Genomic DNA, 27,150 nt, shown 5'->3' on the forward strand with positions numbered 1-27,150 from the left:
TGAAAAAAATAGTGAAATGGAAGCAGAAGCTGGACAGTTCAGATGTCACTTTAATAACTAATAGAACAGCAATTACAAAGCATCAGGAGAGATTTTCAAATAATAAAAAAAGAAACGTAAGAAATAATGACACCGTATGCGTATGCGCGCGCGCACACACACACACACACACACACACACACACACACACACACACACACACACACACACACACACACACACACACACACACACCACTTTCTCTCACTGTACTAATCTTTTTCTTTGTATACTGGCTTGTGTGCCTGTTCGCACGCACACACGCACACACATTTCTCAACATTCTTCCTGCACCAGTATCTGGGAACATTAAAGCAGTGAAGTTGTAGATACTGGATGGGAGAAGCTGAATTCAGTCATTGTTAAGATCAAAACAAATATTAAAGCGTTCGGTTCAGAGCATCACTGCGGCCCTCCGACGCTGGAATCGTCCGAAGATGTCACACTCATGGTACCCTGTACACACAGGAGCGGGGGAGCTAAGTGTTCAGAGGAGATATGTGAGCCCAGTGGTGAGTCTCACTCCCGGCACTGTTTGTACTACTGCTTATCTCGTTGACCCCTTTTCCGTCTTCCTCTTAAGTATTCGCGGGGGAAATGCAGCGTTAGCCGATGTATATGCGGTGGAAGTCGTTTGCTCCGAAGGCGGCGTTGCACTTGGGGCACTTCCTCTGGCGTGTGTCGTAGCGTGTCTTCACGCACTCGAAGCAGAAGACGTGGAAGCACTTTGTCAGCACCGCATCCTTCACCCGAGAGTTGCAGCACGGACATGTTAAGCGTGCCTGGGGGAGAGAGGAAATTTGTGACATGAAATTTTCACATCATCCTGTCTAGCCATGACGCATTCTTAAGACTATGCAGAGTACAGAGAACAGTTGACCCGCACATCTTGTGGTTTGGCAGGGTGCATCATTTGGCCCCCTCATGATTACATCAAACCCCTTTACGAGTTCATGACCAAACCTGGGAGAATCTGAGCATGATCCAAGATGTCTGTCTGAGCTACAGAAAACTAAAAGGACATTGACTACACAAAGTCAGTCATTTATAATGTGTGATGTTGAGTCTTTGCACAGTTGGTCGGAATTTTAAGTTGTCTCTGTGTGTTCCTGTCAAAATAATGTGACACTGACAGCTGGTCTCATTTGGTGGAAACTACAGTGATAAAGATAAATCTGGCTCAATCAGTTAAACTGCCTACTTACAAGAGAAACAGAGCATTGACATTCCCACTTATTTGTTTTTCTTGCAGAGAGTTAGATGAGAAGATCGATACCACTCGTGTCTTTACGGTAAATATGAAGTTACTGTCGGCCACTGGTTAGCTTAGCTTAGCACAAAGGGAAACAGCTGGCCTGTTTCTGTCCAAAAGGTAAAAACATTTGTGCGAAATCAATGTTTTATTGTTGTACAATGTTCAGGACTGTTTCCTGGTTGGGGAGTCTGAAGTCTCGGCTTGTTGCCCTGCAGGACAAAAACCTAAATACTGGTTGCGTCTTGGTTTAGTTTACTTTTAGTGTCATTTTGTGACTTTGAAAGGAAATGTTCTCATCTGCAAAATAAAATGTACCAAAGCAGTAAACGGAGGAGTTTCACTGAGCCATTCCCAACACGTGGCTGTGCCTTAAACCCCCGACCAGCATCCATGATACTTCAAACGGGAAGTCTTTTATATTTTTTGTATCACAGAAACCCACCTTGTAGTCATTGATTTCTTCATTCAGGATATCGTCTCCATTGCTGATTTTCTCAGCTGGTTTCTTGGCCTTCTCGATCTTTCCCCTTAGTTTGGAGATGTCCTCCTGAAACACAGTCAGAGTGAGCAGCTGTACGTAAAAGAAGTCTGTTTTGACAACAGATGCGGTCAGTATTCGAGACTCAGACGTATAACCTTTTCACCATTTCAGCAAAAACAATTAGCAATAACCTTTTATCCCACATACAGCGTGTGTGTTTGTGGATGTTGTTACCTGTGCTCGTCGGGCGTTAAACGACTCTTTCTCCCTAGAGATGCTGTTTTCTATGACTTCCTCTCGGACCAGCTTGAGCCTCTGCTGAACCTGCTCCAGCTGAGTTCTCACCTCCTCCGACAGCAACGCAGACTCCTGAGCCTGCAGGAAGCGAGATGGGAATGTCATTTCTTCTCATCCTTTGAGTATATACAGTTTGTGAATGTGTGTTTAGGAGTAACTGTGCATATCTAAATGTGTTACCTTGCGTTTGTTCATGTCCAACGCTTGTGTTCGAAGTGCTAACTCTCTCTCAGCAGTGCTGATGGTGCCCTGCAGGAGGCGCTCCTTTTCCTCAAGCTTCCTCACCACCTGCAGCTGGGCATCCACCTGACAAATGGGTGCAATCCATAAAAATGCATGATGGTGAACCAAGATTTAAAAAAAGGCATCAGAGCTAGAAAACAAACAAGTAGAAGCAGGCAAATAAAAAAGCAACAGTGGAGAGCAGCTTACATTATGTGCATAATATGCACTTTATTTCCTTTTTTCCATATTTTTCATACATTTATTGACAAGCTGTTTTTATTGAAGAACAAAAATGATGCGTTTAAAAAAAGAATATATAATCTTAGCGCATTCAAAGAAAGCAATAAGTGACTCCAGGTGGTTATTACTGCACTTGGAATCATAAACCTTTATTCTTGACAGATATGATTGACAGTCTAAACCACAATTGTGGTGGTGCCTGGTGGCTCACCTGAGTTTTTAAAGTGAGCAGTTGGTCGGCTAGCTCCTCCTTCTCCTCTTTCAGCAGTTTGTGGATCTGGTTGGACTTGATCCGCTCGCTCATTAGTTTGAAGTTGGCGTCGTCTTTTTCTCTGAGCTGCTGCATGAGACGAATGTTCTGTTCCTGCATGTCCTCGAAGGCCTGGCCCGTCACGTCCATCTCGCTCAGCAGTGCGTCCTCCTCCTGCACAGCGAGGCCATAAGATTATTAGAGAGCGAACGTTTTTGTTGTTTGTGCATAAAAACACAATGACCAGCACACACACCTGTTTTGCTATAGAGAGCTTCTTGTTGAGGATATCGATCTGCTCCTCCACAGAGCGGATCTTCCTCAGAGCCTCTTCGTCCGCCATTTTCTTTCCCTCTCTCCTCTCCCGCTCCTCAAGCTCCCTCAGTCTCTGCCGCAGCTCCTCTCCCTGGAATCAGCATTGTTATTATGAGAGCGCCACAAAACACACAGCAACTTTAACAATCCCTTTTGCAGCCCAAGTATGCATAACTCAAGTTAGACATCGTGATAAATGGACCCGGGAGCAAATCTCAAGTCTTCTACACATCAACACAAACTCCTACAGCGTGGCTCACCTCTGACTTGGACTTCTTCTCTGCAGCCATGAGCTGGACTTTGTCCCTCTGCTCCTTTGGTGCCGAGCGGTACATGTCCAGCAGCAGCTTCATCTCCCTCTGGGACTCCTGGGCTTTCCTGCACAGTCAAGGTAAGAGTTTTTAACTATCACCATCATCCAGGGTCAAATACCAATAATGGCTGGAGCGCCTCGGGAGCCAAATGGTTACAGAGCATGTCACAGAACCACAACGTCCCTGGTTTGATTCCAGCCGTGAGACTTCTGTTGCATGTCATACAACTCTATTTGTCAAGAGGAAGAGAGGAAACTTCTTCACCTTATCACTAGCAAGGTGTGGGCGAAAGAGAAATAACAATATTTTTCATGTTCTATAATTACTTTGTAATGTACATTTGAAGTTTTTGTATTTGTATGTATTTACGGAGGCGTTTGTGACAATCCATACAGAGTGTTCAATGAGCGAGCATGATGAATGCACGATGACGGCAGCATCATTAAACACTATGCCACTCAGTTTTTCTTCATTTGGTAGTTTAAAAAATGAGCATAATCTGAAATGAATTTCATTTAATTATATTATTATTATTATTACACATGAAAATAATAAATGAACATTAAATGCTTTATAATTAAACTGGCCTGATTCAGGTTCCTGTTCTCCACATAAAAGACAGAATCATATATAATAATAAAAACTTAAAATAAAACAAACTTCCATACGGACAACTTACTTGAGTTCGGCTCGGACCATCTTCAGCTGCTCCATCTCTTTCCTCTTTGACCCTCCGACCAGAGACAGGCGCTCCCCGGCCGACTCCTCGGGCTGGCTGCTGCTCCCTTGCTTCTCCTTCTCTTCCTTTATCACACCGCCGCGGGTCGGCCTCTCTCTCTCCTTTTCCTTCTCTTTCTCCCGCTCTCTGTCTTTATCCTCTTTCTTTATAATGTCCTTTTCTTTCCTGTCCTCCTTCTCTTTCTTCTCATCTTTCTCCTCTTCTTTTACCGTTGCCTCAGGTTCTACGCCAGGTTCCTGTTTTCACCAAGGCTCCTATAGAAAGAACAAAGTAAAGGGTGAAATTGTCAACCAGGACAGTGTCCTAATATATCTTGAAAGTGTATCATAAGAACACAATTTAGTTTTTTTACATCATAGTCGCTCAACCAGGTGTTAGTTACCAGTGCTGCTGGGTGTGGAGGAGCCGTTGTCAGCCTCTGTCTTGACCACAGGTTCCCCAGAGATGGCTGTGGTCAAAGGAGAGGTCGTCTCATCCTTCACGTCCATCTCTGTGCTTGACTGGGACTGGAGGATGGCGTTGCCCTTTGAAGCGCGGACCTAAAGAGGCAACAAAAGTGCTTTAATACACTATACCCATCAGATGTGCCACTATCAGAGTGACCTATAACTATTTAATTGAGCCTTCTCCACAAGGACATGACTTCTGTGCACCACGATGAGATAGACGTCTTCATTAAGTGGTGTGAAACTGACCATCTCAATGTAAATGTCACCAAAACACGGGAGATAGTCCCTGACCTGAGACAAGTGACTGGCCATGAGTCAGTGGTCATCAAAAACCAGACAGACTATCATTCAGGTGTTCTCGCACAAATACTTCGGTGTCCACAGAGACAATCTTCTTGGCTGTAAAACACACATTAATAACCTGTGCAGTTGACTGCAGCAGAGACTGTACGGAGTAAGCAGCCAGATCAAGCTGATGTTTTCCGTGCAATCCTAGAGAGCGTTATTAGATACAGCATGGGTTGGCAACGTAATAGTGCAACGGGAAATGCAGGCTCGTCAACATGCACACAACAGATATGAGGGTATAGGGAAGAAAGAATATGAGCCTATACAAGTAGGTGGTCATGAATCAAGCAACACAAATCATTGCGGACTCCCAACATCCCCTCTTCTCTGAATACAAATACTCTGCTATCAGGAAGACGACTCCCGTGTGCCCAAATGTACATTTAACCGCTTGAAGCTATCGTTTGTTCCAGTCTCCATCCTCTAATTGCAACAGAGCAATGTGCAGTAAATACACTAGCACAGGTTCTTTTGTTTAAGCTGCAGGGGTATCAACAGTCTCTTATGTTTTAAGATGGTTTCATGTAGTTTTTGTGATGGTTTTTTTATGTAAAAGCAACCGCCTGTAGCACTGTGCCCCATGACCAATTTCCCCTCAGGGACAATAAAGTTTACTCCATCTATCTCTATCTAATTTGTTTTGCTGGCGAGAGGTGACTGCACACGTTTCCCTTCATGGCCTACCTGGTTGAGCTCAGTTTGCGTCTCCCTCAGTCTAATCTTGTATTTCACCACCTCTCCCTTCATCTGCTGGTTGTGCGTTTGCAGCGTGCTGATCAGGTGACGCATCTCTCTGTTGATGGGACCTGAGAGAAAGAGGCAGGCAGAGTGCAACGGGAGAAAAAGAAAGCAGGCGATGAAGGATGGGGAAAAAGAGAATCCAGATTAGGACTGTGCACCTAGAGCCAATTCATGCATTTGATTCATTACATAAGACAGAACCTGATAGTTACCTGCTTGCTCGTTGGCAGCAAGAGTCTGTTCAAATTCGATGCGCAACATCTCGTACTCCTTCCTGACCTGAGCCAGTGTGTCCTCCAGCTGAAACACTTCTGTGCGAACCTTCCTCTGCAGAGCCACCTCATCATTCTGCTCGCAGAAGGGATGAGAGTTAAGAAAAAGGACGAAAGGTCGCATAGATAGACCGTGACACAGACACACACACACACACACGCACTTACCTCCATGTGCTCCAGCTGTCGAAGCCTCGCCGTCCTTGTAGTGTTGAGACGAGCGCGTGTCTCATCTAACTGAGCCTTGAGGATGAGAGACTCGTTGTAGAGCACAGAAAACTGTGACTGCAGGCAGCGATACTCTGAAGTCTCTTTCACCACGCCCTCTGCTCGACTCAGCAGCTCCGCCTAAGAGAAAGAGAGAAAGGAAAGAAAGAAACAGAAACATATTTAATACAGTAAAGTCCTGAGAGACTAGCTTTTTAAAAGTGCAAGGTCCACCAGGGAGATTTCTGGGTAAACATTTACATAGAGACAGTATTTATTCAAAGGATCATTATCAGTAAACTTAAGTTAAATGCATGCCAACATAATTAATAGAATACTGTAATCCATTAATGGGTCATTTCCAAATGACAGTCAAAAGAATGGTGTGTGAGAAACACACGTCCAACCTTCATGTTGTTGTTCTCCTGGTGCACACTCTGCAGGTCCTGCTGGAGCTTCTGCAGCTCGATGAGGCGGTTGTCTGCCAGCTCCGTGTTCTCCTCCATGTCACTGTTCATTTCTTCAAACTTGACAGGAGAGATAAGTGACAATGTCAACAACTATGAAAAGCAACAAAATAAAGATCTTCACACTTTTGTCTTAATCATCAAAATTGTGAAATACAATTCATACCTTTCTCTTGTTAATGGTGATGGTCCCACAGACGCTGCTGGCCTCCCCACACACCTTATAGCCTTTGCTGTTCACCTGGGATGCATTACAGAGAGCGTTATAACCTCAATACAACAAACATCACAACACTGTCACTGGAGACAGAGAACACATCCTCACCCTCTCCAGTATCTCTGTCAGGTGTGCATTCAGTCTGTTCTCTCGGCGCCGGATCTTCTCCATGTCCCACTGGAGCTCCTCGATCAGAACCTGCAGCTCGCTGACACGCTGGTCTGCCTTGTTAGCTGCACGACCCAGAGGCCGGGACTGGACAAGACAGGAACACAGAGACTTGACATCACAGACACACAAGAGCTAATAGAAAAATAATCCTTCCTAAGATATTACTCTGCAACATGAACAGCGCACTTGATCATTTACTGTACACAGTGAGTCACAGTGTGATAATGAGTTTGAAATTTTACTGAATTTATCATGTGTTTATAACCAATTTCTTATTCAAAGACTCAAAGTGCCAACATTCTCTTACAGATAAACTATGTGGCAGCAAAGTGGTTTACTACAGAGCGCAGCAGTCCCAGGCATTTTCATCATTTTACACACATGTTTATAACTGTTAAGGTTGGCTCAACCTGAGGGGGAACATTTTGCAACATTTGCATCTCATTATGTGAAGCTAAAGGAATACCCATAGAATAGGGATACATTGTAAATCCTAAAGGGGAAGTTTTACTATGTTTTACCCTTTGGGGATTCTTACTTCTCCAGCAAAGTCTATGCTGTGTTTGTTGTTATATACTTTTGTTTTTTTAACTTCCTTTGGGCTAAAAAGCTAAACTTAACAATGTGTACCTCGCTGGTCATGTGACTGTGCTTCTGCTTAAGGATCCTCAGTCAGCTGTTGCAGCCGCTTGTTTTCGCTGGTCAGGAGGGAATTCAGTTTGGAAGCTGCCTGCCATAGACTGCCCTCTAGAAAGAAAAGCAACAATATCACATGTTATGGGTGTAAACACGTAAACGGACTTGATGAATTGCTACCAAATAAACTTCATCCTCATTCTCACCAGCTCCAGAGTCCAGCTCTGCCTTCAGTTGGTCCACGGTCCTCTTCAGACACTCATAGATCTCCGACCACGTGACTGGCCTGCTTCTGACTGGACTCCACCCTCTCCTGAAGTTCAGCCTCCATCTCCTCACTGCTGCTGCTCGCCAGCGTGGCCAGGAAAGAGTTGGTGGTCTCTCCCTGGTGGCCTGAGTAACAATGTCAAGAAAGACGTTTTATGCTTTGATGCCTAGTTTGTTAATCAAAATCTCAAAATCTATATATTGCTGTCATGACCCCGTGTCAGCTCCAACTTTACCTCTGTCCTTGGCCCGCTCCTGATTGGAGTCGCCATCAGGTTCGGGAGTATCCGGCTTCAGGCTGCGTCCCTCACCTGGCAGAGATTTCTCAGGCTCGCTGCTCACTTGGTCATAACGCCTGATGGTCAGTTGAACATTTTCATCAAACTGAAGGAGAGAGAAGGGCATCACATTCAGACTCTTTGATCTTTATAGGAGATGAGACTGTTAAACGTTTTTGCTTCCTTCTCTGAACTTCTTTACCTGGTTCCAGTATCTGTTGAGTATCAGCAGACTGGCATCATCAGTGGCCTGGCGGGTCTCCAGTCTCTCAATTCGCTCTCGCAATTCATCCTCAATGACCTGCAAACCAACAAGCCAAGAGTTGATCTCTCACAAACCAGGAAGTACATACGTGCAGCTTCCCGTGTGTGCATAAACAGTTGAAAGCATATATTAGAGAATGTATTTACCTGTCTTTGATCAAGAGATTCTCCCAGCTTTCGGTTCTTCGCCTGGAGAGCTCTGATGTCTTGTTCTTCCTGAAAACAATTGATTCAAATGTGAGTGTAAAAAGAAAAGGCAACCACATATACAGACAGGCTTGACACTACTAAACCCAGTGAACACATATGTTAGCAGTAGTGGATATTAATAAAGGGGGCCTCACTGAGTTGGACACTCCTCCCAGTTTGATGACCGTCTCCACCGCAGTGCTCCCCCCGGCAGCGGCGCTGACACCGGGAGCTCCGTCCTCTCCTTCCCTCTCCCTCCGCTTCTCTGGGGGCGCACCGGAGGACGAGGAGCCGCTGGGGTCAGCAGGACGCTTCTGTCCCGACATACTTTTTCCTGAAACAAACAGAGAAGAAGCAGAAAGTGGAGAACTGTTAGATCCGGATGGTTGAGCAGGATGGACAAAGCTAATCTATGTTGTAAACTATAGCTAGCTATCGTTAAAGTGGTCCAAAAATAACTACAGTGATGTTTACTCGAAAACCATATTCTTCTAGATGATGAGCTGTCGAAACAAATACACACAAATGTTTTATCACATTTTAAAATCCGAACAAGCTGATTGAATCAGTCAATGTAACGTTAGGCTAACGTTAGCTGTTTGCTAATACCTGCTTTAAATGCTGCTGATGCTCAGCGGAACTGACCCGGCATGATCAAAGCATTTACTTTATAATACTGTCAATAACAACCACACATAACCTGAGTCTCACCGCGTGAAATGATATGAGTTCTATGTTATTAAGTAAATCTGTAGGTGGCTGTTGATGATGCGGCTCCCTGTCTCTGGGAAACGGAAGTGTGGACACTGTTAGTGGGACAACCTTCAGCTGACATGGCGCCACCTGCCGTCAGGGAGAAAACCTGTTCACGGTTCATTCAGCCTGGGGCCCCCTGGCAAAACACTTCCTGTTAGTTTGTGGTGATTTGATGAAACACAATTTAATTAAATGTAATGCACCACATGAGCACAATATAAACTAAACATAATTAAGGTGTTAGAACTAGGACACTTCTTGTTCCTGCGTCTTTCTTGGAACTACATCCTCCAAAAAAGTATGGGAATGTATTGTCTCCACGCCCAGGCCTGCTTCATATAACCTGTACCTAAAGTCCATACTGAACTGTGAAAAGGGGCATTTAAGTATGCTGCTCCCTCAACTTGAAAATCAGTTGCAAAATCAACTGAATCTTTGGGAGCGGGTGTCATTGGATGCATTTAGAGGGATTATTAAGGACTTGGAAGTAGGCACATCTAGCTGTAGAAATGTTTAATGTTGAAAATTGTCTTTTGAATATCTGGTATGTTGTTCTTTGTTTTCATTTTAAATTGTCATATGTTTGTTTTATGTCTGCACCCTTGGTATTTGTACTGCCACTCTTAAAAAAAGAGATTTCTTTAATCTCGATTAGTCTTTTACTCCTTGTTAAATAAAGGTTACATAAAATGAAATAACAAGATAGCCAACATATTACATAATAATGCAGGATACAACAAATTACCAATAACTGGTACGGCAACTGATACACAGTGAGTCTGGGGCTTTAGTTGGCCTACTCCTGTCCTGTAGGTGATCCAGCCTTATCATACATATAGAGAGAAGTTTAATAATATAAATTCACTAGTTCCTAAACATTGTGTATCTGCATCTAAATTAAGACAGCCATTTCAAATGCACATGATTTCCCTTTATTGAAACTACTGAGACAAATCCAGAAATGTCCACATTCAAACCATATGGCTTCACAGAAGAGATACTTTGTGTTGGATTGCAACTCTCACCTCTTTAAATCTCAAGAGTTTAAGTACTTGGGAATACTGCAACAATTATTGTGCAACCAAAACAATGACACCAACATTCCTCTGGTATATTATTTAGTTTAATTTACATTCTTGTCTGTAGAACATTTTGCTCTCTCTTTTTTTTTTATCAGTCAGTCCTTGTGTGAAAGGGGACTCATGGACAGAGTGTGCACTCTGATCAGCACTATTAAAGAGTACATTGCACAGTGGTGCAGAGTCCAGATTGTGTAAAAGTCATTAATTGTGAGTTACAGATATACCCCATGCTATAGGTTCAACTATCCCTGTGTGCTGAGGTCACTCATTGACCGGTGAGAGCATTACAAACACCTCTACAAGTTCTTTTGGGCCATTTTCAGAAATCGATAAGAGTACTGTTTATGCATGACGTGTGTTTGACAAACAATGTGACGCATGCTAATGCCGTATTTGTGTTCAATAAATTGACTAGGCTAAAACATAGTCCTACTATTGTAAATACACACTAAATCTGAAAGTGAATCAATTATATTGACATAAAAACTACAAACGAATAATGAAAATGTTTGTGCAGGGAGAATAAAGAACAGCATGTTCTCTGAAGGACTTTGGAAGATTTTACATTTGCAAAATGTTCCTTTTTGAATGGTTTCATAAGTACACGTCTTCAACATTACCATCATATATTAATGCAACTAAATGAATGCATTGGAAATGAAAAACTATCACTGTCCTCTGAATACTCCCAAATGAGACAAACATGCATTGTCACATGCTGTTGTAATCTTCACCAGGACAATGGAAACAAAGAAACCTGTATTGCAACAGTTCAACAGGTTTTTCATATTACATTTCATCATTTTCTCAGAGTGTACATTGCAAGGAAGCGGGGTTGTTTCAGGACTGTGTGGTGCGTGCATGCATGCATATTTCGATGTTTATAAATTGTTTCAGACGTAGCACCGTGTTCCCTTCATGTTTTCAACTCCTCTGCCCCAGGATCTGATATGAGCATTAAGTCCACAAAAGAGCATTGATGTCATATCATGCAAGCACCGCCCCTCTCTGTCTAACCGGGCCAATTGCGCTACCGGGGTGACACACGCCCCGCCACATCACCAGCACCTCCTCCTCCTTATCAGACAGGCAATAAATACAGCTTTGTGTCTGTTTTTCGGCCTTCACTACCAGTCAAATTACTGCTGGGAGGCTACTGAGACCGCTTGCTTCTTCTGGTGCCGTTGTTGTTTGACAAAACTCTAAAGTAAGACATGTTTTCTAGTTTTTAGTTTTTGCATTCTCTTTCTGCCGCTGATTCCCACTTGTTTTCATGAAAAGTGAACTGAACCATTTTGCATGGTTTCTGCAAGATTAGTTTGCGTCTCCGAGTTTCCTCGTGTTTATAAATGTGCAGTGATGAAAGTAATGTTGCGGTTATGGATGACAAAATGCACGTTTTCAACAATCTAAACTTTGTATAACTCTACAACTAGGCTGTGAAGTCTGTATGCTCGTGCTAAATGTCGACGTGTGATATTTGCCATAGGTAGTCAGTATGCAGTTTTGGGTTTGTGCAAATACTTGTAAGAAAACACAACCTAACGTTTATGATGTGCAAATTATGCTGGTGATTTAATTATATGCCATATTATGTTTATGTTTGTGTGTGTGGGGGGGTGTTGCAGAAAGTATTGGAAAACGTCATGCAGCCAACAATTTTGAATGAACTATAAACTTATCTGTTTGAAGGCCAAAGTTCATCCATTCAAGCCAAATATTTACAGAGGTGATGCAAGAGGCAGGAAGTCAGAGGCAGCCGAGGTTCATTGTGTGTTTGATTGGAAAAAAGATTGCATCCTCCTCATGCTTCAGTCTTGAAGAGTTCTGACCAACTGTGAAATAACTTGTTTCTGTCCTCTAGGATGACTCATCAGTTCCCGTACCTCTCTCCGGAGCAGAAGAAGGAGCTCTCTGACATTGCTCAGAGGATCGTGGCTCCAGGAAAGGGAATCCTGGCTGCAGATGAATCAACAGGTGAGCCTCAAGTCTCTGGTTCTATGATGAGAGGTGACTGCAGCATGTGCAACTCAAATGATGCGTCTTCTTCTTCTAGGAACCATGGGTAAGCGGCTGGAGAAAATCAAAGTGGATAACAACGAAGAGAACCGTCGCTATTTCCGTGACCTCCTCTTTTCCACTGACCCCTCAATCTCCAACTGCGTTGGTGGGGTCATCTTCTTCCACGAGACGCTCTACCAGAAAGCAGACAGCGGCAAGCTCTTCCCCCAAGTCGTCAAGGACAAGGGCATTGTCGTCGGCATTAAGGTGAGGAGCTTAAAAGGGGACATTGTGCCGAGTGCCGAAATGCACACATCTTCAGGTCTTCCACCTGTTTACTCTTGTAAGTTAATGGATGAGTTTTAATTTTCTTGCTTCAGGTTGACAAAGGCACAGCCGGTCTTAAAGGAACAGATGGAGAGACGACCACTCAAGGTGAAAATAGATTGTATTCTTATTCAAAGCGTAGAAGTGAAAGTCTTCTTTAATACTAAATCTCTAAATGTTGTTGCACATTTCAGCAACATAATGCAGAATGAGCACAACCACCAACATTCTGCTTGTTTTTCAACAGGACTCGACGGCCTCTCAGAGCGCTGTGCCCAGTATAAGAAGGACGGTTGTGACTTTGCCAAGTGGAGGTCTGTGCTCAAGATCTCAGATGGCTGCCCATCAGCGCTCGCCATTGCAGAGAACGCCAATGTCCTTGCCAGATATGCCAGTATCTGCCAACAGGTGTGTGTGTGTGTGTGTGTGTGTGTGTGTGTGTGTGTGTGTGTGTGTGTGGGTGCGGCCATGGGCTCTACAGAAATGACTGACTCAAAAATATTCATTGCAAGTCATTCATTTTAAATTATTTTTGTTCTCCGCCAGAATGGCCTGGTGCCTATTGTGGAGCCAGAGATCCTCCCTGATGGAGACCATGACCTGCTGCGCTGCCAGTATGTCTCTGAAAAGGTTGGTTCATCTTTGGTGTAGGTTCATATTGTATTTTAAGTTTCTACTAGAACTTATTTACATGCTTCAATGTTCAAAATGTACATTATTTTTCTTATACTGTCTTTATAAATATACATGTGTTCACCCTCTGTCTGAAACGCTCCGTTTTAGCTCCAGTCTGTTTAAGCCCCTCCGGTCTGCTCTGATTCAAGCGACTTTGAGGTCTCGAAAAGCACTATATAAATTCAATTATTATTATTATTATTATTATTATTATTATTGGCTTGTGAGAAATATGTTTAACCTTTTTAAAGGTAGTTCTCAAGCTGTAGATGGAGATACTCAGATAGGGGGCAGCATATTCCAATGATCCTGCATGTGACGTAGGAAGGAGAGCCAAATCTGAATGGCTCGTTGAATCGTGTGTGTGTCTTGATGTCCCCCTTTTAAAAATAAAAAAATAATAATGTTTTTATATAAAGCATGTGTAGTAATACATCTTCATGTTTCAGGTTCTGGCTGCTGTGTACAAGGCTCTGTCCGATCACCACGTGTACCTGGAGGGCACTCTGCTGAAGCCCAACATGGTCACAGCTGGACAGTCTTGCACCAAGAAATTCACCCCTCAGGAGGTTGCCATGGCCACAGTGACCGCTCTGAGGCGCACCGTCCCCGCTGCCGTGCCTGGTGAGTGTCACAAGGCCAGCTTTTCCTTTTTTAGCAAACCAGTTTAAGAAAAATGCGGAAGACTAAGTTTCTCAGTATCTTTCCAGGCATCTGCTTCCTGTCTGGAGGCCAGAGTGAGGAGGAAGCCTCCCGCAACCTGAACGCCATCAACCAGGTGCCCCTCCATCGCCCCTGGAAGCTGACCTTCTCTTACGGTCGTGCACTCCAGGCCTCTGCTCTCGCAGCCTGGCAGGGCAAAACTGCCAACAAGGCAGCTGCACAGGAAGCCTTCTGCAGCAGGGCCAAGGTTAGTCTCAGAGGGCATGAACACCTATCAGTCGTACTGAATAGACAATAATAAATGATTCCCACTTATCAGTTTGTAGTTGTGGACTGTGCACAAAACTGGCTCTTAAATTACTCTTGTATTACCCAACTTTATACTGACTGGTAAATGATTGATTCTAAAAGCTTTTTGTCCATTCAGTCTTGCACTAATGTGACCCAGGCTGATCATTAACAGTCAGATTTAACTTTGCACTCTGTTGCTCTCTTCAGATCAACGGCCTGGCTGCCAAAGGAGAGTACAAGCCCTCTGGCTCAGCTGACCAGGCCTCCATGCAGTCTCTGTACACGGCCAGCTACATCTATTAAATACTGTGAACGTAAAAAAAAAAAATGCACATGGACCAAATATGACCACAAGAAAAACCTCTGCTGGATTTTCCTACTGACACCTGGAGAAGACTTCATTATAATGTTTAACTACTGTTTGTCTACTCGATGAAATAAATTAAGTGACCAAAATGTTGCTGATTTGAGACTCATTTAAATCATTGTCCGATATAAATGGTAGACTTTCATGCCTGAGAGCCTGGCTGTAGCCGTATGCTTTTTTTTTTCTTAACTTTTGGTGAATGAAATGTACAAAGCTATTGGATCGCAACATCATTGTGCTTTTGGGTTTCATCCACCATTTACTAAATGTCTTGCGCACAAGGTGGAATTTGAAGTAATAAATCATTCAAATCTGTTTTCAACAATAGATTCATCATACTCAAGTGAAATGCTCCAGAACTGGGTCAGAATGCGTTTGAGTCTGCAGTAATGAAACTTAAACAGGATGTCTGTTTAAAAAAGAAAAGAGAACTAGAACTACCAATGTGCTTGCCCAACACATGGGGGGGGGGGGGGGGGAAATACGAAAGCATTTAAAGACAGTCCACTAATCTAAATGTGTTGCGCCACCACAAATTCAACACTAGATTAGAACCTGAATAGTACTTTAAAATGTTCTGATGCGGATCAGTCAACACAACTTTACAATTTTAATCTGTAAATCAAAGTATTTAATACATTTTAATATACTTAAAATTCAATGTAACCTTTAAATAGTGTGCAATATTAACTTTCAGTAACATCTAGTTATTTGACTAAATGTATCTTTGATTTTTTTTTTTGTATCACTTTATACATTTTATAATTAATACTTTTATTGTTTTATGTTGTAATTTCCTCTGGTAAAATAATTTTCCTTTGGCATTAAAGTTTTATCTTGTATTACATTTCTGTGCAACAGAATTAAAGGTTTGGACATTAACTTGGCTTCTTGCAGCCGACTCTGACGAAACTAAAACAAAGACCCTAATCAATTATTTGCTGGCCATCTAACGAGGGGTTCAAAGTACTACAGTCTTCTATTTATAATGACCAATGATTATTAATTTAAAGTGCTTAATGTCTCTGGTTCAACTTGTACAAACACTTAGTGAAGTTTATGCATATCTGTGTAATATGATCAGCACTCTGAACATCATTTTATTGTTTATTTAACAAAGACAATATACTGTACATTACATTTATTGCACCACACATAGCTATGAGCTAAATAAAAAAATCAGTTTTTTTACATTCACCAGCAAAAGATGACAACAGGTTTCCCCGCAGGCTCTTCATATCACAGTCATGTAGATCAGTGGTTTTCAAACCTTTTGTGGCCAAGGCACACCAAAGACCAAGCCCTGTGTTCATATCTGGGCAAAATACCCTATAACACATAGTATCACTCTGGGAATTTATTTATTTATTTGCTAATGCCAAACAACATTTGACAGACAACTATTTTATTTCATTAATCATTTATTAACAAAATAATTTAAGAATCTAATTCATTCTAAAATTAGGCCACATTATAGCAGCAACACACCCATTTAACTAGAAATGCCACAAAATTAAAAATGAGATAATGGAACTAGAGATTGTTATGTAACCTAGTCCTCCTTTATATTTCCCACCATGCGCAAATTGCTAAAACGGGGTTCGCTTTTACAGATTTCTTTTTTCTTTTTACGATTGTTTTATTTATATTTAGGCCAACGCATATAAAGCCTATTGTTTCTATATTGTAAAATAAGTGTGTAGGACAAAGTACCGATAAAGTAAATAAAAAATCCTTCATAACCTTTTGTACAGTTAAATGCAATCGGCCTAATTGTTTAAAAATCCCACGGCACAACGGGATTTATTTTAGATGAACATGCTGAACTATATAAACTATATCAAAGTAAGCTTTGAAAAATATGCTGGATGGATGTCTGTAAGGATTTAAAAAGCCAAATGTATTCAAACATACAGTCATTTCTTTAAAACATCACTAAAGTTGCGATCCCAAGTGGATGCGCTGTCCTGTAACCAAAATAAAAGTGTATACAGAGGTTCACATTGGTTATCAAAAGCTGCAAGAAGAGTTTAAAAACAATGCCCATATACTGCACACAATGTAATAATAATGCAGATAACGTAGATAATGATCAGACATGTTGTTGACATGAGGGTTCAAATCTAACAGTAAGTATCCACAATATAAAATCAACTTATAAATTGACAGGCAAAAATATTTATTGATTAAACCTTCATGGTTGGATTTCTTGTAGGTTGTGATATTGTGGAACAGAAGTAAAATGTACTTCTATTTAAAAAAACCAAAATGTAATTATGACTAGTGTTAACTAACATCGCTGTACAGTGTACATTTTTGTTTGTACAATATTAAGATTGGCTCATCATTTTCATTGATTAGACCTGTTCGCCTTGAGGCTTTAATTCCAAGTAATGTACCATAGCGAAGTGTTTACTACTATATGACTCATACAGTGAGGACATACATATACGGCTTGCAAGAAACAATAGTGGTTACTATGTTCATTTAATAAGTGCATGTAAAATGTTTTCCTTACATAAGATGACAGGAATCACTTATTACTGATTCCGAAACAAGCTTTAACAAAAGCAAATAAATGTGATCCAGTAACGCATTTCTTACTGCGGCACTGTACTGTACCTGAAAGCGTACTCTAGCTGTGGCTGGACTACAGGTGGTGTAATATCCACATGTGTTATACTGTACCGAATGATGACATGTTTCTTTCACAGGGTAAGTGTGCTGCAGGAAAACCAGTGTGAGTTATTGTAGGATAATACGAAGGTTGAGATTAGTTTGCTGTTGTGTCACTCGGTGGAGGCGGGAAGTGCTGGACGATAACCTGTTGAAGATACGAAGGTGGTATGTGAAAGGGAAGAGGACAACAAGGAGGAAATAACGTGTTTAGGTCCTACTTAGGTTGTCTCTAGGACACATTCTTTTATATTATTTAATGGACATTTTATTACTATGATTTTATAATTGCATTTCTGTTTAATTCTGATTTTGTTGCCTTTTTTTTGTGTCATCCGTCTTATGTTGTTTGTTTGACTCATTGTTAATGCTGGCTAACCTCAATGAGGATTTTCTGGTGAAATAGAAAGACATCATATTAGAAATTGTGGATTTGGATTCAGTCAGAGACTCTTGATTTAACTTAATGCAAGTTAAGGTTACATGAAGGGATTTGGGATCAACACTAGCATTATTGTGTTCAGTTTTAAGAGAGCTATACCTTTCCAACTATCAACCATACGAGTCAAATGATAAATCTGACGGATTCGGATTAACATCATACGAGAGCAGAAAAATATTTATGCAGCCAAATGTGTATAAGATAATACTGGATAACTTCTTGACCAGGTCATCACCCACAGAAGTATTGGGGTAACAAATAAGGCATTGCTTTGTTTTACGAGCTCACAAGCCAAAAAGTTCATACAGGAGATTGTTCTTCACTTCTCCCTTTCATTCATTTTGTTTTACCTTCCCTGTTTTTATTTGGGGTTTATTCTTTGTACATTTCCATCTGCAAACTTTAAGCTGCTCAAAGATCTCTCCCTCCAAAGGGTAAACATCTCAATATGAATCTCTAAACTCAGTTGGATGGAGTAACGATAAAAAATGTTTTACCTGAGTGCGTGTGGATTTCAGAGCTAAACGTGCGATGACACACAAGAAGATGAGAATCCCCGACACCAACAGAGAGGAAGTGATAAATATGCTTTCAATAACCAAAATCTGGTCCAAAAGCAAGAGAAAGAGGAAGTTATTCATACACTGCAGAAATGCGTCCATTTAGCCTAAAACACGTGCTGTAACTCACCATTTCAATGTAGTGAATGTACGCATAATAGGATACGAGGTGTATCCTGTAGCCAACAGAGACTATGATTCCAAAAAGGGAAGCCACATACATAGCCAAACACACAGTCACCTGGGAAAGATAAGTTCAACATGATTAGGAGTAAGTGGGAAAGAAAAGAGAGACAGAAGCTAAATAATTCAAGTTAAACACCAAAACTAGATCATAAAATCACAATATATCTACCATCTTCTTGGATGGATGAATCTCGGTGTAGATAGACAGGTATCCACAGATAAGAAACTGAAAAGAAAAATATATATTATCACGTCAAAAAAGTATATTTTGATGACTGTAAAACTTTTGTTCACATGTCAAGTTTATCGTCATGGCAGCTGGAGAAGAAGTAAAGCTTCCGGAGTGGAATGTTGAAAGTCATTCTTTATGTGAGTCAGCTATTTAATAAAGATTACAGTGCAATACAATAAAATCCACTGTCTACCAAATGGCTTCTTTTTTTTGCACAGTTAGATGAAAAGGAAGAGAGTGGTACTGATCTTCTTATCAAAATCGTAAGAAAGTGCAGAAGCATATTTCCAAAAATGTGAAACCTGTAACTTTTCAAACTAAGTAGCAACTAAAGAGCCATTTTAATATGGTATGTTGTCATTTTAAAAACAGTGCATATGTGTGCCAAATGTTATGTACCAGTGCTCCCTGCCAGAAGGGAGCGTAGATCCCAACAGAAGAAAGGTGATCCATCCTAAATCCAATCAGGATCTCTGCACAGCCAAAGATCAGAATGACAATCTAGGAATGAGAAGATGAAGCATGGATGAGATAAAGTACCTATGGTAGAATAACAGTTTGCAGCTACTCTTTGTGTAAACATCTAAGTTCATATAACATTAATTTCTGTGGCCCTGCATTGTGTGATGCGTTACCCCAAGCGTTTTGGGCTCATTTTGGATGAAGCGATGCAGAGGTTTGCTGGCCACCTGATTCCCATCCTTTCCTGTTGTTCTCGCTCTAGTTATTGACTGAGTTCCTTCCATTGCCCCACTGTGTTAGGTTGTGGGAGGAGAAAATAATAATTAAAACAGATGCTTACTTTCTAATACTCAGCAGATTTAAAGAGGCAGAATTAGTTCAGATACCTGCCGCATGGAATATAATAAAAGCAGTCTCAAAGAATGCAGGGATATGTACAAAAACTTGAAGTGACCCACCTTGTTTTAGTTTTTCATGCAGAATGATAACGGGAAGGGAATGTTGTGGGTGGAAAGAGGAAGTGGGGAGAAATTTGAGACTTTTACCTTTTTTTCATTAAGGGGAGGAGTTGAACACTTTGTCTGCAAGTCACAGGCTCCTCAGTACAATGCTCACTCAGTCACTAAGTTAAATTCAAATCTGTGTGAAAACCCAGGGACAGGAAGACAACAATGTTAACTGTTAAAATGAAAAACTGTAGAAATGTACTTGATATGTCAAGTATATATAATGTCTCTCTGTGAATTTACCTCAACTTTCCCAGTTCAATAATAACATACAGTAAAACTTTTTTGTTTGGAATTATAGTCACACCACTGGCTTAAATAATTATGAAATGAAAGATGTAATCTTCCCTTGCACTGGTGTCAAAAAATGTAGTTCAAATTTAAGAAGCACTCAAAACACCTGCAGGCATTGATCAGAATAATATTCACGAGGCTCAAAGAGTCATTGTAGCACCTTTTGAACTGCTCTCGTTGGATGCATGGTTGCACTATGGATTAGTTGAAAAGATTGATCTGGAGCAATGACACTGATTATTCTTACTGTCCTCATTAATTTATTAGGGCTTCAACAAACTATATTGTCTTTATCAATAAATCTGCCGATTATTTATCGATTACTCGTTTGGTCTATAAAATGTCAGAAAATAGTGAAATATATCCATCCCAGTTTCTCAAGATCCAAGGGGATGTCTTTACATTTCTTGTTTTTACAGTTCAAAACCCAAAGATATTCACTTTAATATATAATATATATGTAATCGATAAGTAGACTAATTATTGCAGCTCTATTATGAATCCTCATTATTTGGTCAATAAACCAAATAAAATAAAACTTAAATATTGCTATCCAGATAATTTAAATCAGTAGAAAAGTTGATATTTATTTGATATTTATTTCATGAATATACAGAGTAAAAAGCATTATTGGTTAAATATACATGACACATCCATCATCACAAAAACAATAAAAAAGGGTGCTTTTGCATCACCCTCATTCTGGATATTTACCGTCGATCATATTAACTCATTCTGTGTACAGACAGTAGATGTTCCAGTTTCAGATGAGAGACTTTGATGATCAAAAATACATCAGTCTCAGGTATTAAAACTAATTATATTTCATCTTTACATACACTAAAGCACCATTAAAAACAACACTCAAGATGGTAAACATCAAAATACTTGTAGCTCATATTCAAATTGTATTAAAAATGACTTCAAATATATCAACATTGTTTGTACATTATTACAGATCGCAAGAAGTAAACACGCAGTCTTGTACTCTCAGGTGTCCTCAGGGTCTGCGATCAGATGTTGTCCACCTGCAGCTCAACAGATGATATCAGTCAGTTTAAAAAGAATTCTGAATTACTGTAAATTCGACAAACAAAAACAAACTGCACCAATTTCTTTTACCGAGCAATAGGATGACTATGACATCAGGTGTTGCTCCAGGAGGTGTGTTGCTCTTTGTCTAATCTCTCCTTCACTGTTGTACTGAATGGCTTCCAACAGGGAAAGCCCGCCTTGCTTCACAAACTCCTCTGACACCTAAAGGAAAGGAATAACTTAAAAGCTGGGTAAAAGCCGTTACGACTACAGTAGCTAATCATTGCTTATTGTTTCTGAGCAGCGCCATAGTTTCAAAGGCTGCACTAACTTACCTGTGGACCACTAACTACCAGCATAAATAGGACATCCATACTCAGGGTCACCATCTCTTGGTCGGCCATTTTAAGTGTGGCACAGAGTGCAGACAGTAATCCACGATGGGCCAGCTGGACACAGAACTCCTTTTTCTTGTGGGCAATATTTGCGAGTACCCTCAGGATCTAACGAGAATACAACAAGAAGGCACAGATCAGAGAGATGGAGTGCGTGACAAACGAAGGACTGAAAGAACAAAAAAACGACAGTTTAGAATAGCAGAACTAACACATTGGTCATCATTCAAGTTCAATGATAGTGAACTATTGTATGAGAGCAATTACATTGAATTTAAGCTTGCACAGACCATTGTGTTGATTCCTTGAGAGAAAGGGAGGAGCTGGATCAGTCCAGGGACCAAGTTGAGAGTCAGCAGAGCAGAGCAGAGAGCACTGGAGTGAGCTGCAGCAGCGAGATGGAAATGTATCGGAACAAACCTCAACACACACATGAACTCATAATAAATAAACAAATCCTCACATGCAAATTCTGAACAGGGGAAAAAGCCATCATTTCATCTGCCGACAGCAATATGTATATATACAGTAATATGAACATAAATCTGGCACCAGACCAGCTGGATTGTCAAACCCCAACTACTGACAACATTACACTGAGATGGGAAACTTGTATGTTGGAAATTGTTTTTGTTATTATATTAAGACATTTTATAAAACCTTTTTCTCCAAGTTTGTAACAAAGAAGTAAGAAATTGAATTAGCATTTGAACAATCTTTATCCATCCATCCATCCATCCATCATCATCCACCATCATCATCCATCCATCCACATCCACCATCATCCATCCATCCATCCATCATCATCCATCCATCATCATCCATCATCATCCATCATCATCCACCATCATCCATCCATCCATCATCATCCACCATCATCCATCCATCCATCCACATCCACCATCATCCATCCATCCATCCATCATCATCCATCCATCATCATCCATCATCATCCACCATCATCCATCATCATCCATCATCATCCATCCATCCATCATCATCCACCATCATCCATCCATCATCATCCACCATCATCCATCATCATCCACCATCATCCATCCATCATCATCATCCATCATCATCCATCATCATCCATCCATCCATCATCATCCATCATCATCATCCATCATCATCCATCCATCATCATCCACCATCATCCATCCATCATCATCCACCATCATCATCCACCAATCCATCCATCCATCCATCCATCATCATCCATCCATCAAGTGTACAATATTACTTTTGCGTGCTCACAGTCTTAAACATTTGTGCTAGTGTGAGCTGTCCCTGAGCCAAATAACCAGAGAATACATAAAACAGAAATCCCAATTTACACAATGTATAACCATATCAGTGCAGAAGTATGCATTTGAGATTCAGCAGAGATCAGGTTTGATTACGACAGACTGTTCAAACCTGTGAGGTTGTTGAGGACCCAGGCACTTTCTCTAGCCAACGCTGGCTGGGTCTGCAGGTAGGCCTGAAGCAGTGCACACAGAGCAACCACGATACGAACGTCACCCATTTGAGCGCTCAGGTCTTTCGCTGGACAGGAGGACAGGAGGTTTCCCAGGCACCTCAGCAGAGGACATATAAACTAGAGAGGAAGAACACATGGACAATACCCATGTCAGTTCTTCAGTTTAAAAATGACAAATTGTCTAAAATTGATATTGTGTCAGATTTTTTCCTGAGCATGGTTTATCATAAGACACAACACACACACAACTTTCTTTTTTTGTCAAAGTAATCATAATGAGATAATATAGCTGCAAGAGGATACTGTTTTATAAAATTCTCCTTTACAATCTGTGTAATGTATAATCCGTTTTATAGTTTATTATTTGGTCATTTGTTTGAATTGTCGACATGCAACTGCTTTACTATGCAATGATGACCTAATCTTGACAAAAGGAACAGCCTTAAATCCTTCACTGTGATGGATAACTTGTTTTAAGTCTCTTCAAATAGACTTTTATTCCACGCTGATGTAACCTTTCTTGAATGTCAGAAATCAATCCATTTCAGGTATGCTTTGAGAAATGTTACAGTAGGGAAACATTCTGGTTCACACAGAACAAAAAGCAACAAACATAATGAAAAATGTATTTAACTCATTAGTTTCCTTACCAGCTCCATTCCTTCTTCTTTGTTTCCTTCCGCCACAGCCCCACCTAGTGACACTAACAGGGAACTGCACTGAAACAGGGCCCCATGAGACAACAGCACTCTGTTGTCCTTCACACTTTGGAGCGACATAAAGAGAAGAAGAGAGACAGATCATCATTGATATGATAATTAAATGACATATAATGACAACTGAGTAAATATAACTTCTCTCTCACCTGCATGTGAGGTAGTGAAGACACCATGCACACTCAATGGCAGGTGCCAGGCCAAACTTTGGGTCAGGAGTCAGGACAGATAACAAGTGTGAAGGTAAGCTGGAGGCCAGAACCATCCTGCAGACACAGAGGAAGACCATCATACAACAGAGTTTAATGTGAGCAAAGTCTCACAAGAGAAACGCAATGAAGAGAAGAACTGGTGTCATTACGGGACTATTTTCTCTGCTGCATCTTTGGCCTGGAGAAGCTGAGAAAGGGTGAATCCAACAGCTTCCACCACTGCAAGGTTAGGTCTCTGGTTCTGGACGGACACACACACGGACACACACGCACACGCACACGCACACACACACACACACACACACACACACACACGCACACACACAGATATTGTATCAGGCAGACTGAAGAGCGTTACTCTTGGAGAGAGATATTAAGTGCATCATCTTAGTTTGTCAAGGGGAAGAGGATGTACGACATATAAGGTCATTTCTATTTGGGGGTCCGATGCCTTGCTCAAGGACACCTCAGCAGTGCCCAGGAGGTACACTGGAATCTCTCAAAGTACCAGGCAAGGTCCCGGCACTCAGACTGAGTTACTGCCGCCCATGAGCTATGAGAGGAATTAGATTTTGATTCAGTTTCTGTACAAATATTCTATGACTTATTTACTAACATTTTAACAAATTAATCTGGTTAGTTTACCTCTATACAGTTGGCTAGAGCTGGTATGATTCCCTGTGCCAGGAGCTTCTCTTTCACAGCGTCGCTGTCTGGGCATAAATTACCAAGCGTGTAGAGACAGAGTTCCTGCGTACACATTAACATACACATGGAGGTCAGAAATCTCTTGCAAAATTAAGTTGTAATATTGCACACCACCTGGTATGTACTCACAGTAAACTTGGTGCTCTGGCCAGAGAGATAGGTGAGTAGGTAGGGGGTGGCAGGCAGACAGGCTGGTGCCACATTGGTGATGGGAGAATGAGACAGCTCATGAAGGCACCGAACAGCATGCAGACGGCATGTAGCATCAGAGCCAGTGAGGAGACCAACCAGAAGATGCATACTATTCTCCTGCCTACAGGGAGGACAGAGTTATAAACAGACATAAGAAACAAATGTCAATAACGTCATTTAAACTCATTTGATGTGGCCATACTGAATGGGTCTACCGGGCACAGGCAGACGATTGTCAGGGGCCCACCTGCCTTCAACTGCAAAATGTCACTCAAAGAGACACAAACCAACCAAGAAGAAATGCAAAATGACCACAAAGAAACATAAAACGACTGCAAAAGAGACGCAAAGCACCTCCAAAAAGGTGAAAAACAACCTCAAAGAGACAAAAAAACAAACACAAAAAGAACACAAAGCGATGACAAAAGTTACCACCATACTTGATGAAGGTGAGCTGTGCTGATGGGTCCCGGAGAGCTTTACTCAAAGCTTTAAGGTGGGCGTCCCTCTCCGGTCCGCTTTGTTGAAGTTTGTGTAGCAAACTGACTACGTCCTGGGGAAAAGAGGAGCAGATTGAGATGGCAAGTTTTACTTGACCAACCACAACATTATCAATCACAACGTTGGTCTCACGTGTTCTCCTGAGATAGTGTCCATGGTGACCTCTGGCTGGTCCTCATCGTCATTCAGCAGGAGTCTCTTGCTCACAAGCTGTCTGTCTCTGCGGGCTTGTCTCAGTGCTACACCATTTAACATAGATACATATCACATCACCTTGTGCTTTAGTCATCAGAGAGTAGCCTATCATACTTAGCTGTTCAGTGTAAAGGTGCCCTACAAGCCATTAATCTGTCAAAGTCAGAGACAAAGCTGCACTGTGGATGAGGAGTTAGATTGACGATAAAGATGTCACAGTAGCTGGTTTGCCACTAGTAACCAATTATTTAGAGTTACCAATTGTCATACCCAAAATGTTAGCATTACATGACACATGGTCCATATCTCTGTACTGAATAAGGTTGATACTGAGTTCATGTTTGTTGGTTGACATATTTATCTAGCCTATATATACAGGAACTTTTAATGGAAAATTAATTTTTCATGGACGCCCTTTGTTTATGAGGTTAACAAAAACATTACATTACAGTTAATTTAGCCGACGCTTTTCTTTACATGATAGGTGAAATGCAGCACAGTTAGCTAACGTGGAAGAAGTACTTGGATTGTTTTCCTTAAGTAAAAGTACAAAAGTATTAGCATCAACATACACAAAGTACCAAAAGTAAAATGGCCAATTTCAGAATAATATATATTATATTATTGAATTATAATTGATGCATTAATGTATTCATCACTGTAATGTAGCAGCTGGTAAAGGTGGAGCTCATTTTAATGACTTTAAATACTGCTGTGTAGCTTACCTTTGAATAATACAGCACCATTTATTAGCTGATTATATTTGTATTAATAATCTGAATCTGCAACATAACTAAAGTTATCAAGTAAATGTAGTGGAGCAAAGAGTACATTGTTTTCCTCTGAGATGTAGTGGAGTAGAAGTATAAAGTAGCAGAGGGTGGTATAATGCCAAAATTGTACTTGAACTGTAGGCTGTATGCTCGGATGGCTTTCACAAACATGAGCTTTTTAGGTAGTTATTATCATAGTTACATTGTTAAATAATTTGACGTTTATACAATGAAATAACGTTAGTTCAGCTATAGAATAATACACACTTTAGGTTACCTTTCCATATCGTTACTTTCTTGTAAATTAGCTAAACTAAATGTTGTAGCCTCTTTTTTTTGTTACGTTGGCTTAACTGGCCGTCAAGATACTTACAGACTAACGTTAAAAAAGATATATATTATAATCATACTTATTAACACTCACCTTTCTCGTGTTCTCGCCTCTTTAACTTGAGCTCCTCCACACTGTCGCCTTGTCGACCATCTTTGTGGCGAACTTTGTTTAATCTCCACATTTGGTTATTTTCAGTTAACAGTTTATTAACAGTTAGACGCTAGTTAAAGTAGCTTCTTGTTTCATGGTGGAAGATGTTATGGTTGAAGTTCTTCTTCGGTGTCTTAGACGGACCTCCGCCAGCTGCTGCAGCGCCATCTAGCGGGCACACCTGGCAGTGACAGGTACTTGACTCACATCAGTGAATATACTAAACAGTAACTGCATTCATCTTCTGTCCAGGGGCAAACTTTACCATGGGTCAA

The 27,150-nt window shown here is 41.0% G+C and overlaps 4 protein-coding genes across 4 annotated transcripts; 1 reads left to right on the plus strand and 3 right to left on the minus strand.

Moving 5' to 3' along the window:
• Window positions 1–30: 30 nt before the first annotated feature.
• Window positions 31–9,714, minus strand: rnf20 (ring finger protein 20, E3 ubiquitin protein ligase). The gene is given in 25 exon segments (XM_029442093.1): window positions 31–821; window positions 1,737–1,841; window positions 2,010–2,150; window positions 2,253–2,378; window positions 2,749–2,961; window positions 3,044–3,193; window positions 3,363–3,480; window positions 4,096–4,391; window positions 4,393–4,409; window positions 4,538–4,694; window positions 5,637–5,758; window positions 5,906–6,041; window positions 6,134–6,313; window positions 6,580–6,699; window positions 6,806–6,880; window positions 6,965–7,111; window positions 7,658–7,690; window positions 7,692–7,774; window positions 7,870–7,933; window positions 7,935–8,056; window positions 8,167–8,314; window positions 8,411–8,509; window positions 8,620–8,688; window positions 8,817–8,995; window positions 9,373–9,714. Coding segments are annotated over 24 exon segments (3,069 nt in total). The 5' UTR covers window positions 8,988–8,995; window positions 9,373–9,714; the 3' UTR covers window positions 31–644.
• Window positions 9,715–11,582: 1,868 nt separating this feature from the next.
• Window positions 11,583–14,842, plus strand: aldob (aldolase b, fructose-bisphosphate). Its single transcript, XM_029442120.1, has 9 exons — window positions 11,583–11,706; window positions 12,364–12,476; window positions 12,556–12,767; window positions 12,881–12,935; window positions 13,075–13,235; window positions 13,374–13,457; window positions 13,952–14,126; window positions 14,213–14,412; window positions 14,664–14,842. Exons 2-9 carry the CDS (start codon window positions 12,365–12,367, stop codon window positions 14,757–14,759), a joined length of 1,095 nt encoding a protein of 364 aa, XP_029297980.1. The 5' UTR covers window positions 11,583–11,706; window position 12,364; the 3' UTR covers window positions 14,760–14,842.
• A 1,049-nt stretch (window positions 14,843–15,891) lies between these two features.
• LOC115014622 (membrane-spanning 4-domains subfamily A member 4D-like) lies at window positions 15,892–19,886 on the minus strand. The gene is made up of 7 exons (XM_029441625.1): window positions 19,840–19,886; window positions 19,555–19,672; window positions 19,319–19,420; window positions 18,857–18,913; window positions 18,632–18,742; window positions 18,439–18,546; window positions 15,892–17,647 (listed from the first exon to the last, which is right to left on the minus strand). The coding sequence occupies exons 2-7, from the start codon at window positions 19,663–19,665 to the stop codon at window positions 17,597–17,599; spliced, it is 540 nt and encodes a 179-aa protein (XP_029297485.1). The 5' UTR covers window positions 19,666–19,672; window positions 19,840–19,886; the 3' UTR covers window positions 15,892–17,596.
• An 874-nt stretch (window positions 19,887–20,760) lies between these two features.
• Window positions 20,761–27,008, minus strand: tmco6 (transmembrane and coiled-coil domains 6). The gene is made up of 13 exons (XM_029441606.1): window positions 26,816–27,008; window positions 25,556–25,662; window positions 25,363–25,475; window positions 24,860–25,043; window positions 24,668–24,772; window positions 24,172–24,263; window positions 23,960–24,076; window positions 23,745–23,859; window positions 23,031–23,211; window positions 21,902–21,996; window positions 21,552–21,719; window positions 21,304–21,438; window positions 20,761–21,209 (listed from the first exon to the last, which is right to left on the minus strand). The coding sequence occupies exons 1-12, from the start codon at window positions 26,904–26,906 to the stop codon at window positions 21,319–21,321; spliced, it is 1,488 nt and encodes a 495-aa protein (XP_029297466.1). The 5' UTR covers window positions 26,907–27,008; the 3' UTR covers window positions 20,761–21,209; window positions 21,304–21,318.
• Between the last annotated feature and the right edge of the window lie 142 nt (window positions 27,009–27,150).

This window comes from Cottoperca gobio, chromosome 10, assembly GCF_900634415.1.
Source record: "Cottoperca gobio chromosome 10, fCotGob3.1, whole genome shotgun sequence".
In the NCBI taxonomy this organism is placed as follows: Eukaryota; Metazoa; Chordata; class Actinopteri; order Perciformes; family Bovichtidae; genus Cottoperca; species Cottoperca gobio.

Coding starts and splice junctions, on each gene's coding strand:
- aldob (XM_029442120.1), top strand. CDS start 12,365: ATGACTCATCAGTTCCCGTACCTCTCTCCGGAGCAGAAGAAGGAGCTC. Junction 12,477..12,555: donor GGCTGCAGATGAATCAACAG/GTGAGCCTCAAG, acceptor TTCTTCTTCTAG/GAACCATGGGTAAGCGGCTG. Junction 13,236..13,373: donor ATGCCAGTATCTGCCAACAG/GTGTGTGTGTGT, acceptor GTTCTCCGCCAG/AATGGCCTGGTGCCTATTGT.
- LOC115014622 (XM_029441625.1), bottom strand. CDS start 19,665: ATGGAAGGAACTCAGTCAATAACTAGAGCGAGAACAACAGGAAAGGAT. Junction 18,743..18,856: donor TTCATCCATCCAAGAAGATG/GTAGATATATTG, acceptor TATCTTTCCCAG/GTGACTGTGTGTTTGGCTAT. Junction 18,547..18,631: donor ACATTCACTACATTGAAATG/GTGAGTTACAGC, acceptor CTTTTGGACCAG/ATTTTGGTTATTGAAAGCAT.
- tmco6 (XM_029441606.1), bottom strand. CDS start 26,906: ATGTGGAGATTAAACAAAGTTCGCCACAAAGATGGTCGACAAGGCGAC. Junction 24,264..24,667: donor CTCTAGCCAACTGTATAGAG/GTAAACTAACCA, acceptor GTGTCCGTCCAG/AACCAGAGACCTAACCTTGC. Junction 23,860..23,959: donor CTTCACTACCTCACATGCAG/GTGAGAGAGAAG, acceptor GTCGCTCCAAAG/TGTGAAGGACAACAGAGTGC.